Genomic DNA, 14818 nt, shown 5'->3' on the forward strand with positions numbered 1-14818 from the left:
GGAAGAGAACTGTATGCATCACCCAGCAATTCCACTCCTGTACCTACTGCAAGCCAATCCACACAAAGACTTGAGAGCAGATGTTCAGAGCGGCGTTCTACAAGACAGCCATCCACAAAAGTAGAAATGGCAATTTCTTCCAACTAGTGGACAGATAAAATGTGGCATAACCACACACATTAAACTATTCACTAAAACAAGAATGGCTAATCTGTACTAACATGGGTGACATTTAAGATATATATAGGTGTCTGCTGACATGGGCTAAACTGATCAGCAGAGCTACAGAAAACATAATGGCCAGAGGATCTTCAGACTGGGAAAGAGTAGATGGAGAGATATTTTTTGGGGGGTGGGGGGCTCATGCATTGTAGGCCTCAAACCTAGTATGTAACTGAGGCTGGCCCTGAACTCCTAGTATGTGGCAAAAGCCGGCCCTCAACTCCTGATCTACTAGCCTTCACCTCTTGAATGTTGGATTACAGACATGTACTAACGAGCTATGGTGCTGGTGGGAAGTGAAATACAACAGTCATTTTACCACAATCTGCCAGCATCTTATGACATTAAGTACCACACAACTCAGCAATTTTTAACCACCAGTATTTATTGAAGAGAAGTGAAGTTATATGTTCGCACAACATTGTATATAAATGTTCATAAGCATCTTATTCATAATATCCCAAACTAAAAACAGCTGATGCCCACACCAATAGGATATATTCATGTAACAGAATACTACTCTCTGAAGAAAACTGACTCAAGTAACAACACAGATGCTTTTCACAGCATGCTGAGTGAAATCACACCCAAATAAAAACCATACTGACTGATTTCGTCTAATACACAGCAGACAGCAGTGGCTTAGTGACGATTGATGGATGGTCCCTACTCAAGGGACCTGAGGCGACTTGGATGATGGAAATGTTCTCTATTTTAGTTGTGGAGATGAGCCAACATGTGCCACTTCCGTCCAATTCCTTAGGTGTGGTTTCCCATGGGTAGCTTCATTAGGACACATCACTGTGCTTGAAGAGGAAACAGGGCCACTCAGCCTGCCTCGCTCCTCTGCACCTGCACATGCACCTGCACCCGCATGGCTCACACTGTCCCCTGCAACAACCATTCCTCACCCCCTTTAGAACCTGAGGACAGTGTTTCAAAGCTTTGTTGCTGAGACAGTCTTGTCATGTCTTTAGCTGGCCAGGCATTTACTACAGAACAGAGGTTAGTCTCGAACTCACAGCAACCATCCTTAGATTTCCAAGTATTAGAATAATAGGCATGTGTGACCTTGCTCCATTTTTCTTATGCCTGTTATGTTATTCCCAATCTTTTTGTTAAGGTGAATATCAACTCCCTTATCAACACAGCCTTACACACTCCTCTTCCGGATGAGAACTGAAGGCTCATCTAGGACTAAGGCATACTGGGGCAGCTACTCCATCTCGCAGGAATATTTTCTGGGGGTCATGGTCTGGTGTAGCCCAAGCTGGCCTCTGGCTATGTAAAAGGGATGACCTTAAAACTACTGATCCCCCTGTTCTATTCCTAAGTGCTGGGATTATGGATGTCGTGCTAGTAGGCCAGCTACGGATACTAATTTTACTACCCTGGTCCTCATTCCTGATAACTGCTTGTGTTCTGGTTGCTTTTGGCAGCTGATACTCTGGAGTCATTGGATATCCGTTTCAGTCCTGAGGAAATTAAAGCTGAGTTTATTAAACGTGAAGACAACAAAAGCCTGAAAGCAAAATGACTTGGTTTGTCTGAGTGTCATGCTCTGGAGGCAAAACAGGCTCTGAGGAATCTAAGCTTGGCTGTGCAAAATCAAAGTCAGGGCCTTGGCTAGTCAGTTAACCAAAGAGGGTAAGAATTTACAACATCTCCAAGAGCAGTTTTCTCATCACGTGGCATGAGAGGTATGACCAAAAGGAAGAAGAGCAGGAGAGATGTGAAGATCCTGGCTGCACAGGCTGAGGTCTCTTGGGCCCATTCCTGAGTACGGACACCCGTGATTAGTCAGGAGTCCATGGGGGTAGCTGAGGTCTTAACAGGTTTTAAAAAGCTGCCTCTGTGCCTCCTGAGTTGGTCTAACACTTTTCCAAGTTTCGAGAAATGACTCATAGGAATCAAAAGGCACAACAGCCTAATCCTCTTCCCAGGGCACAGTTCAACTTGACACAACTCCATTCTGCATCACACTGGAGCACACAGGACTGCCCCCAGGCAAGCTGGGTAGCGGCTTCAACAATGCTTAGCCCTCACCACCTCTAGACTGCCCTGCCCCGTGACCGTTGAGTCTATCACTATGCAAATGAGTATTTTGTGGATAAGCCGTAAAGCACGGACAGAGTTGAAAGTCAACTACCATCAGCCGATCAGGAAAATGCAGGCAGAACCTGAGACAGGTAATATGTCTACAACAGGCTCATGAACAACTCTGGTTGATCAGACTTCATAAGCCCTTTAGCTCCTGTGTGCAGAACAGCTAACCAAAGCCTGCCTGCCCATGACCTCCAAAAGCTGCAGCCACAGCGAAGGCCAGAGTTGTCTGCATGCACCTGAGAACCAGAATTTTCTTATGGTTTCTCCGGTTCTGTTTGCTGGAAAAGCTGACACTATTTCCATCTAGTTCCAAGACAGGACGGGAGCTGCTCACGGGCAGATGTTGAACCAAATCAACTCAAATGTGGTCAGTCTTCAGAAGACTTGAGAAGTATCTAGGCACGAAGAGATATATTCAAGATTCCTGAGGTAGAGCTGCCTAAACCTGTGCTTTCAAGGACAATGACCAAGTGACTTAACTGCTGACCACTGAAAACAGGCCCAGTCCCAAATTCCAAAGAGGGAAACAAGTTAGTAATCTATCAGTGGGGGACCATCAAATTAATTACGGCAAGATGGATCTGAACAGTCTAGGGAGCTCTGTAGCTTTTGTCTTCTAACAATAGATGGATTATATGCTACTTGCCACCTTTGATGTAGAGGATGTAGTTGGTATTAGCCTTAGCACTAAGACTTTTTTTCCAGGGGGTGGGGGTGGAGTGGGATGGGGGCTGGAATTGGCTATGTGGACTAGGCTCATCTCAAACTCGAGAGATCTGCCCCTACAATGTTGACACTGAAGGTGTCTACCACTACACCTGGCCTAACACGGTACACGCCAGGCAAAGGAGCTACCAACGGCTCCTGACATGGATGGTCTTCGGCACTTTCCTGAAGTAGTTTTATACTTCATGGCCAACACTCCGCAGCCAGTGTTCAGTTAATGTCCTGGTCACTCAGTTCCTAAAGGACCAAGTAAATTAGAAATACTAAAAACTCAAATTTACATTTTGGAAAGGTATTTTTGTCTGAATTCTATTTGAATCCCAGAAAATAGTGAAATCAAGAGCTCACAGAAAATATTACCAGAGAAGTAAAGCACTATTTGACAGAATTTTAAGTTTTATATTAGCATTAAGTATCAAAAAAAAAGTTTTAAAGCATTTTGTGTGGAATATATAAACTTAGGGCACCCTGAGATCTAGGGATAATTTCAGGGTTAAGTTTCTACTGTTTCCATGGGCCTGTGATGTGATGCTTCCTGTCCTCTGAAGAAAACTTGCTGTGGGATTGCCATGGATGCACTGATAGAAGACTGTGGACCTTCTTGACCCATGCAGCTACCCTGAGGTTGCTCTCCTCAGAAAAAGCTTTTACCAGTCCTTCCTTTCTGTCCTTTGCTCAACAGCAAAGATCATGGAGCAGCAACCTGTAGCCTTCTGGTCCTTCTACAGAGCAGACCCAACCTATGCTTAACAGCAATCATCATCAGGACCACAGATGCTCATATATGTGATCAAGAGCCCAAGTCAAGTAGTACCTTTAGTTTTGTTGTCAAAATTTGAAGTCAGGCACAACAGAAAGGGTACGGGAAGTGAACACAAGACAAAACCTTCAAGAGTGTTTTAGGATGCATGTTGGCACTTATTAAGTAAGGGTCAAAGCAGCAGGAACTAAGGCAATGGGCCCTCGAGAGAGAGAGGGCCAACTTAGCCAGGCTAGAGTAACTCTCTCCCACTACCCAGTTAGTGCTGACAGTGTCTGTACTGTACCCTGAGGCACTGTGACCCTGAAGCAACTGCCTCTGATTCCTGTCTGGTTTTGTCCTCTACACTCTATTCTGACCTGCCCCAACTCCCCAAGTCAACTCATCTTCAAAGTTCCGTAGGAATACTCCTGGCATAATCAGATTTTCCCAGGTAGAGTCAACCTTTCAAAATACATAAAAAGTATAATGAGTTGTCCTGATCCCTCTCTACTCCTGCCCTCACCTTTTTATTTGAGATTTCTTTACGTTAGATTTCTCTTTACTACTATAGATTACTTAACAGGCCTTTCTGTCTGGTCTCACCTTCCCCAATCAGAAATGAAAACAAGATTGTCCTTTAAAGTCCTCTTATCACAGATATACACACACAGCATGATCTGCTGTTTGCTTGTCTCTAGACAGTGAAGGCCAACTTTCTCACTTTGTCTACTGCACACATCCCTTTACCCACTTTCTCTACTGCCATGAAGTCTCATCCTTCCTGAGTCTACGCCATGTAGAAGATACCTGCTAGAGCATCTCATTCTCTAGTGTACACTGGTTACTTAGTAGTTTTATCCTAGAAGCCTGCTGTCTTTCATTACCGTGTTTCTGGTTCCAAGACAGCACGAAATCAAATACTGCTCAATGTAAAGTTGCTTGAACAGCACTTTCACTAAATGGTGAGGATGGGAACAGAGGCCAGATGCTGTCACTCTATGGCTTCTGTTAGCACATCAGTTCTCAGATGTTATCATCATCATGCTTTTATGGTAAACATTGATAAAAAGCATGTAAACGGGCAAATGTTTTTGTCTAATATATAACATTTCTGTGACCACATATCTGGCTTTGCCTATATACACATCATCTTACCTCATACAAGGCACGGAGAATAAAATCTACAGCCAGAGATGCAAGAGCTCAGTTTCTTATCACTTTTCTACAGAACCCAGTCGTGTTTACATCTTGAAAACTGCTTCCAAAAATAAAGGCAAGTTACAGAGCAGACAGTCTAAGAAGGGTGACCCACACCTGTACGGTCCAGTACTTATTGCCCCGGACACATTTCAATGACAACACTAACAGGTTTACATGAGGTATTTCAAAGTTTATCTTTACTTACAGTCAAGGAACTACGAAACCCTTTTTCTCCAATACCATAAACTAGTAAGAAATTGTCACAATTTTGGAACTAGCTTTATCATTATGGGTATAAAAAAAGTAAAGAGGTGATAGCCTCAATTAAAGTGTGGCAACTTTTCAGCATTCAATATTTGTTTTATTGTTACACAGTTAACTAAAAGATAAAAGCTAGAAGGACAGCTTCTCTTAAGAACATTCTTATTATCTACTTCTAAAGAACATGAGAGCTTAATGAGATCATTTGGAAATTTTATTTATTAAAATATCAATGATGGAATTGTTCCGTTTCTGTTCAGAACACACTAATACAAGCTGTTCCTAATACATTTTCTCATTTCTTATGATCAATGCTTTTAGGGCCTTGTTTAACAAGAACAAAATACTTTCTAATAGAGGAAATTAAGAGGTATTATAGAAGAGTTGTAGAAAACATGAATAAATCAAGAGGTAAATATTGTGATTTTTCAAGCAAAGAAACTGATATAACAAGTCACCTGCAAAGCAACACAATGACTTGTTACTTAGTGCCATCGAGTCCAAGGTTCCTGTTGTTTCTTAGACCAGAGTCTCCTAACCAGACAGCACACATCCAACACTCTAACGTGACTACAACCATGAGACAAGCTCTCACGTTGTAGTTCAGGCTTGTCTCAAAATCACTGTGCAGCTCAAGCTGGTTTCAAACCCATGATCCCCTGCTTCTGCCTCAACATCTCAGGTGCAGGATATCAGACGTGCACGAGCTTGACTAATAAAAGGAAACAGTTCTGTCACCACAGTTACTGCTAACAATGTGCAAGCAGTTAAGTTTCCCACATAGATGACAGGCATATGCCAACTCCAACATACTAAACCAGAAAAGGCAGGCATGGGCAGACAGTGATTGAGAAGAGAACTGTTACTTCTAATATCCAATCTTGAGATTCTCAGGGCCCAGGGTCAGAGCTAAGAAATGCACATTAGTAAGTGCTCCAGTATCACATTTGTCATTTTTGTATATAGAGATGTTAGTTCATGCCACACTGCTCTCTGCTTCTCTACACATGCACACGCGCACACACGTACGCACACACACACATACACACGCACGCACGCACGCGCGCACTGCTCAGAAATTAAGAATAGTTTGAATATCTGAAAACAACCTTGTGAGGACAGTGATGGTGTATGTTAAACTGAAAGTAAGCATTAACATTTCTGGTGTCCAAGGTCTTATTTCTCACAGAAAGTCAACAGACTTAGGAAATCAGATATTCCCATTTAAAACAGAACTCTGATATTTTTTTTTAAAGTCTATTTCCTAGCTTAAGTGCATTTACAGAATATAGTATAAAGTACTGGTTGGGTACATTTATCACCAACAATTTTATCAATGATTTCAGGAGTACTCCAAGCAACAGCCATTCATACTCAGTACAAGTTGTGGGATGGAGAAAGAGTAGGGTAAAAGAGGTAAGGTAACTAGTTATATCACATAGCTAAGAAAATATCAGAAGTTAAACACTCTAGGAACGATAGGAGAATGGGCTCCAAAGGACTGACATGCTACAATTTTAAAGTCAAGTTAAAATCTCTGTATGCTGAATAACAAGGGACCCTCCGTGTCTCATCTCTCACTGTCAGTGAGTGTGGAGTTTACCCCAGGGTAGACCAAAACCACAGAAAAATTGCTAAGCACACAAGAGACGTGCAAGCAGCACATGGTGCCTTTGCCTCAGGGCCACTCTGTATGCTGTAAACCAAACACTTTGGTCTGGCTTAGGTGGAACCTTCTCTGGGATGAGAAAGCTATGTGGAGCATGCGGTCAGTACAGTGCAGCTGCCAGTCAGATGGCAGACCCACCCATTCTGAATTGTAGAGTTTCACACGGCTCACCTTAGTCTCCTGCTGGAGAACCCCCCTACTTCTCCTAAGTCACTACAGAAAAAGATGGCACTATTTACACTAAACCCACAACCCTTACCAAAAGGACTATGTCTTGCTGTAACATATTAAAATGATTACTTTTTTCCTTTTTTTTTTTTTTTTTTTTTGAGACAGTCTAGCCTAGAACTCACTATGTTGCCCAGGCCAGCCTGGACCTTGTGGCAATCCCCCTGCCTCAGGTTCCTGAGTGTTGGCATGAGTCACCATGTCCAGTAGGAAATGAGTGCTCTGAAACCTCACCATACCCATACTTAGAAACATAGTATGAAATACACTCTGGAAAAGATTCTGCCATTTCTGGCAACTCAGTCAGGTGGAAATATCTTTGCTGTGAACACTGAAAATACGCTAAAGATGGTCCTTGGTTATTCTGGACTGCAGTCCAGTATCTAAGTGAAAACTAGAACAACCATGTAAAATTTACGAGTGCAGAGACTTGCACTGGAAAGCCCAAACCTATAAACTCCAACTGTCACCAGGACTTTTGCAGTGTCACTTCTACTGTCATGTACACAAGCCAAGTAGAGACCACTGCTCATATCTTAATCATAAACATTTCTTCTTAAAACAATCTTACAGTCTGATTTGTAACTATGGTTGAAATATTTCTCTAGAGAGGAGCCAAAGAAAGAAAATCATTTTACAAAGAAAACAGTGCTTTGTCTTAAATATCCTGGCAAAGCGGGAATAAAACAACGATCAAAATAGGATTAACATTGGCAGTAAACTCACTATGGACAGAGTGGACCTGACTGAAGGGTATTTACAAAGATTATGGAAGGCTCTGACCCGCCGGGTAACTCATAACTGAGGCTTTCAATTTTACTTTGTCTCTATATTCAGTAGTTTCAGCTAAATAATCTGTAACTTTATGATGGATGCTACTCAGTGTCTGCATACAGACTGATAAATAGTATAAGCAATATTATATAAATTATCACTTAGAGAACATTCCCAGAATAGTAACTGTGAACAGAAACTGGAACATCTGAGCTTCTCTTTTTCTCTTCAATTTCTAAATTATTCTTTTTAGGAAATCACTGCAGACAAAATTTAAAAGTAAAAATGTCAATTTTATAAAATATGACCAAACAAAACCAAAACCAAAGTAGGCTGTCTGAGTGGATTTCAGCAACCACTGCACAGACCTCAGCACAGCCAGTGTCCATGTCCTTGCCGGGACAGCACTGAGCTCTCTCACACACAGGAGCGAGGAGGCAGCCAGAGCATGGGAGCCACGAAGACGCTGGAGGACAGTGTGAAGGAAGGGTGAACTGAGGCTGACTCCAAGAAGGTGAGCTTAGCACGGGGCAGGGCATCTTGCAGGGAGTCTAAACATTAATTGCACAGCTGCACTCAAGGAAGAGCAGACTGCAGAAGTCGCTCTTCTCCAGACAACACACGGGTAGTAGAGGGCAGAGTGGTTTTTCACATTTGAAGAGCTCTTCCCTGGGGGAAACCAGGGGAGAGGAAAGCTCACAAACTCAAAGATGAAGTAAAATGGATTCAGAGTTCATATTAACAGAAAAAAAAAAAAAAAGCAAAACAAACCTTTAAGGAAAGACGATTTCCCTTGAAGGAAGAGTAACCTTCCTAAAGAACACCTACAGCGCTGTGCTGGCAGCTGTCCCACAGGATCAGACCACTGACCCTAACAGTGGACTGCAGAGGGCTATCTAGACTACAGCCAGAGGAAAGCAGGCAAGAGCTTCCACTAGCAGGACAACCCCACCCCAAGCCCACCACGGCAGCAGCTTGCCCTTGGGCACAGGAAGTGGCAGAAGCAACAGGGACAAGTCCGAGCACAAAAGCAGCACTGGAGACTCTCACCCTTCCACAGCCAGGGCAGCTCAGCAGGAGAGCAGGCCTGCTCAGCCTTGACTAGATCAGGGAAGCAATGCTCTCCCTAGAGACTAAACATGGATCTACTGCTTGATATTTTGATAATTATTTAAAAAGACAGTCACTGTTGCAGCCCTGATAGCTCTCTTCCAGTATTCTTAACCATCAGATGTATTTTGGGGGAATATTTATTCACATAATTTTGCTTAATACAGTTCTTTCTACAAAGACTGAATTTAAAAGTATCCATAACATGTTCAATTACAGTAACAACACATTAATAAATTATAAATTAACAAAATCTTTATATTTGCTTAAAAAATCATTTATCAAATGCTAACTTCCAGATTATCTGGAAAACTAAAGATGCAAGTTGCTAGAAATCTGGCATCCCAATTAAATTCTGATTTTTAAAAGTATATAAAATGTCCCTCAAATTACTCCAAGTCCCACTGCAGAAGTGTTTATTTCACCCTTTTCATAAGGTATGACGTTTACAACTTGCTAAACATTTTACCCAAACATAGGGAGCCTGCCCGGAGATGCAAAGCACAATGAAGTAATTACAGGAAAGAACAAGGACACCTGGTAGGACAGAGTCGCTGGGCCCCCGAGGAGGGACCATCAAATATGGACTTCTCAAAGTTGCATAGCTGCAAGATGGTCACTGCTAACAAGCTACTGCAGTTTCCTTTTAGAAGAAACAATGTATTTCAGAAACTGCAGTTCAGTAGACAGTTCTACATTTAATTAACTAAATGTAATTATGTAACTTGATTTACTCTTTGGATGGCATTTTTATAATATTAAACCTTTAATTCAAACTACTAACATATTTTAGCTCTCCAACCCAGAAACCTACTTTTCCACACATGGGGGACAGGGAGGGGGCAGGGGTGCGGGGGAGAGGGGTGTGTGTGGAAGAACTTCAATTATACTCTCCATTCACAGAATATTATACTGCTTTGATTACATTTCTTGGTTTCACATTGAAGAGTTTGTAAGAAAGAAACTGTGTGGTTTTCAAGATAAGAATAGGTGAATGCAGAAACATTATGTTAGGGAAAATAAAAGTCCCCCAAACTTAAAAAAAAAAAAAAAAGAAATAATAAGAAAAAAAAAACAAAAAAAAAAACAAAACAAACAAACCAAAACCAAATACACTAAAACAGCAGCTCTACAGAACTTAATAAAAAGTAAATCAACTTTGAAATGAGTTAACTTTGGCGTCTGAATACAAAATGTTTATCAGTGTCATCTATGCAGTGACTAGTACAGGATGTGCAGCATTTTCAAAATCCCTGTGTGTCCCTTTTATGCAAGTTTGGTACGCTGAGTTCTGTAATTCCTGTCCTTCTCTGGACTACCCAAGTGTCCCAGAACTCAGATTCTGGCTGAATAAGCCTGCAGTTCTCATTTTCTTCCAGAGACAGATCTTCAAATCTTCTAGATTTCTCAAGCATCTTGAAAAGTCAAGAAAACCTGTATAAAAATAAATTATTCTAAGTCATGGTCAATAATAGTAATGCAAATAGAAATACAATATCCACTATCTCATGAGCATTGCTTTTATCACTGTAGCCTTTCATACCTCCCCTTTTACTGCCTCAGAAATTTATAAAACGATTCTGGAGAACAAAGCAAGAAACAGACTGATCAGTGAGAGCTTAACAGTCTAAAAAAATATCAGCAAAAACTTAAGTCAACCTTCTCCACAACAAATGTTAAGAACTAAGTACACATAGACACCCTCTCAAACTTAAAATCATCTCCCCAAATCAAAACGGTAAGCAACTTCGTAATTCATCAACACTATGCATCTTCAAGTCTCTATGTTGAGTTGGTAATTAAATTCTAACGCCGTAAACATAATGTGGGGTCTCACTACTTTAAAAACTTCCTTCAAGCTTTCGGACGCAGCCTCTGTTGGTTTAGATTTCTGCACGCACTTGAGTAGAAAGAGCAACCTAACCCCGGTAAGTCATTTCAAAGCTCAGGTGGCACGTGCAGGGCCTCTAACAGGAACGAACTAAGATGTTAAGAACACAGAGATGCTGTCTGAGGTTAACAGAAAGATGCTGGTGGCTATGAAATAGGGTATGTCCCAAAAATCCCATAAGCTTTCTGTGACACCAACAAAAGTTTTAGTGTTGGGACCATAAACGAAGATCCTAGGTTTGGCTGCAATCTCAGTGTTTATTAATCTCTAACACAGCAGCATCAGGGTCTCTCAGGGCCACTAGACACTTTTCTGCCATCCCAGGATACCCTAGGAGCAGTCATCAAAGCCGCTGTCTTCTGGCACCTTGATCTACTTGCCTCTGTATAGAACTGTGATTTTGTTCATCAGCCATTTAAGGTACTGTGTTAGGCTACCTTCCCTGCGCTAGTAGACTAAAAGGAGAACATTCATCCGAAGGTTAAAAGTTTAGGGATGTATTTTAGTATATTAAATACAAAGTTAAAAATACCTCCCTTTTAATATAGCTCAGGCTGACCTGAAACTTCTGCCCCCTTGCCCAGCAAACTCTTATTTTATTAGCCCTGGTTTTCAGTATATCTCTTAAAATGCTTCAGTAATTTTCCATAACTGTATTGACCCAGACACAGGGCAACATTCAGCAGCATTTCAAAGCATCCCCCTCATCCAGAAAACATTTTTTTTTCCCAGGCTGGGGACTCAGCTCAGTGGCTTGGAGCCACATGGCCAGCTCATGTAAAGCTTTAGGTTCAAGCTCCGAAACACCCACCAAACTCTTTATCAGGGCTGCGGATGTACCTCAGCATAACTGCTGGCAGGTAAAAGACTTCCAACATCAGCAAACAAATAGAATGTCTACCTTTCTAACAGTGAAGTAAAACCACAGATGAACACGTGCCCCAGGACAACTTCACATACCCACTGCTCTGAGCTAGAGAAATCTTACTATCCCATCTTTACTTAGGATCCTGCTAGGTTCCCAGGCGCTGGTCTTCTCGTGCTCCAGGTTCCCAGTGCCTCTGCTCACATGGACCTGTTGCGGTCCTCACGTCTCAATGTGTTAACCTTAATTATCCTCATCGGTGCTGAAACCAGGTTTCTCAAATACATCACTTCAGTGCCTAGACTTCTAGGCTAAAAAGCAAGAGCTGCTAGTTACATTATTTATGTATTGTCTGTGGAGGCAGGGCACGTGTGTGGAAGTCAGAGAACAAGAGAGGAGAACTGGTTCTCTCCTACTATTCGGGTCCAGGCTTTCAGTCTTGGTGACATCACCTAAACCCACTCTCTTAGGGTTATCACTGCTGTGATGAAATACCATGACCAAAAGCAATTTGGGGAAAAAAATAGTTTATTTATTTGACTTATACTTCCATATCACTGTTCATCATCAAAAGAAGTCAGGGCAGGAACTGATGCAGAGACCATAGAGGGGTACGACTTACTGGCTTGCTCAGCCTGCTTTCTTATGAAACCAGGAGCACCAGAATAAGGACGGCCTCATCACAGTGAGCTGGACCCTCTCAGATCAATCGCTAACTAAGAAAATGCCCTATAGGCTTAGTATATTCAGCTTGACCTTCTGAAGGCATTTTTTCAATTAAAGTTCCTGTCTGTTGACCCCAGCTGTGTCAAATTGACACAAAACCAGCCAGTAGCACCGTCCTAGCCTAAAGAGCAAGAAATGATCAAATTGAGAAGTGTGAGGATGGCAGCGACAGGACCTCAGAACAACACTGCCGCCCTCCAGTTGCAGTCACAGTGTGGCCCTCTGCTTCTGGCTGCAGTGCAGGGCTCCACTGCCCTGATACCTTCTTTAAATTACCTTATGGGATATGAAAAAAGAGATAGTCATGGGTTTATCTTTAATTTATTAAGCACTAATAAACTATGTCGGCAGAACAAAACTGTATTACAAAGTAGTATTTTGGCTTGTTAGCGATACAAACATCTTGCAGTGTATTAAGGATGGGAAGGAGACTGCTGTCAATGATGCAGCTTTGGAAGGAGCTGCGACCTAAGCATCTCAAAATTGCTAAACTATCGTCAGCATCAGAACACCTAGGCTCAAATTAGCACCAATAGACTCCGTGCCCACCACAAGTCAACTTCCCATGCACTCTAACATGTTCATTGTGTGACAGGGGCAGTAGTGCTCGCAGGGTCACTTTAACACCAGGCGAGTCACAGGCAGAAGACAATTTACAATACCAGCCCACAGTACTCAATGTCCAGAAAACAACTGGAACGGTGCTCATGCATGTAGAGTGAATTCTCTTTGCAAGCCGGGACTTGAGGAGTGCCTGGCTTTTCTTCTTCTCTTTCATGTGTGAGAATGTATGTGTGCATGTGCTCATGTGTGGGAGCCAGAAGTTGACAACTTGGGTCTTCCTTGATCACTCTCTACCTTATTTTTGTTAGTCTCTTACTAAATCTGGAGGTTGCCAACTAGGCTAGATTAGCTGTCAGTAAGCTCCAGGGATCCGCCTACCTCAGCATTAGGACTTCAGTGTGTACACTGGCCCAGTGCTTTGTACATGGGTTCAGATCTGAACTCAGGTCTTTCATGACATACCCTTGCTCCTCTTTCCTTAAAGCACATGACTCAGATGTAAATGACATACAAAAAGTTGTGCATATGCCATTAATTGGATACTTTGTAAAATCATGGGACTTAACTACTCTGACCCTTCAAGAATTCTTCCTAGACAATGTGGTCATGATATATACCTCACTGTCTGTCTGCGTCCCTCCAGCATTAAACTTGAATTACATAAACGAATGTGGTGTAAAGTACCAAGAGTATGCTAGTCACTCATGCCTAACCACACTGGAGAAGCCAGAATAACCGCTGGCCTTTCTTTTCTGCTGTTCTTTTGGGAGTAGTTCTGGGTATTAGGAATTAAGCCCAGGACTGGGATAGTTAAGTGTGCATTCTAACACTGGGCAAGACTCTTAAGACTCCATAGTGTATCTTTAAATATGAGTTATTATACAGTAGTCTTACAAAATATCTAGAAAACACATGTACATGCCCACACACACATACGCAATAAAAAAGTTCAAAAAAATTGAAGATGAAAACAGTAATCCAAAATAACATTTTATAAATCAATTAAAACAAAAAAGGGACAATTACCCATAACACAGGAATCTGGTGTGCTTAATCCGAAGGGTGCTCTGGACAAGATCTATTTACTTCAAACCATTCATCTATGCAGCTAGAAAAGAACAAAATTAGCAAAGTGTAAATCCCATGTATACTTACATCCTAACAGAATAAAAATACCTACTACTTGACTTTACTGTCATTGGAGGTGAGAAAAAATTGGTATTTTTACTGATTACACTTAAAAGAAAGATGTTAATTACACTTCAGTTATTCTACATTATTAAGGGGGAAATCTTCACAATTATGCAATGAAGTACTTTCAACTTTAAAAAGGAAAAACTATTCCCTTAGAGAACTATCATTTCATCAGTATTTAAAAATCAAGTCAGAGCTGGAAAAATATTTCCTTTTCAAAACAGTTACATACAGGTCGGCTCAGGTTGTCTACCAGTATAATAAAAATGGATTTAAATTTTTTGTTCTTGACAATATTGCGTATCATTTTTAAAAAGTCCACATTTCTATATAATTACTGAACCTTTTATTCTACCCTGCTCTGAAATCCATAGATACACAGAAGAAGATACCATTTATAGAGCACACACCAGCTTACTGGAAATCATGTATAAGATTCCTCTTTCTTTGGATTTGTGTATGTTGTGCATACATGTATATACATGTGTGCATACATGTGGAAGCCAGGCACAACCTTGGAGGGCATTTATTCAACAGGGC

The 14818-nt window shown here is 41.5% G+C and overlaps 1 protein-coding gene across 1 annotated transcript in view; it reads right to left on the reverse strand.

The window, feature by feature from the left end:
- Window positions 1-587: 587 nt before the first annotated feature.
- Znrf2 (zinc and ring finger 2) overlaps window positions 588-14818 on the reverse strand; it is a 77558-nt gene continuing 63327 nt past the window's right edge. Inside the window, 2 exon segments of the mRNA XM_032906455.1 lie at window positions 588-10472; window positions 14111-14192. Of these exon segments, the coding sequence (XP_032762346.1) occupies window positions 14135-14192 (58 nt within the window). The 3' untranslated portion in view covers window positions 588-10472; window positions 14111-14134.

The sequence above is a fragment of the Rattus rattus genome, chromosome 6, assembly GCF_011064425.1.
Source record: "Rattus rattus isolate New Zealand chromosome 6, Rrattus_CSIRO_v1, whole genome shotgun sequence".
Taxonomy (NCBI): Eukaryota; Metazoa; Chordata; class Mammalia; order Rodentia; family Muridae; genus Rattus; species Rattus rattus.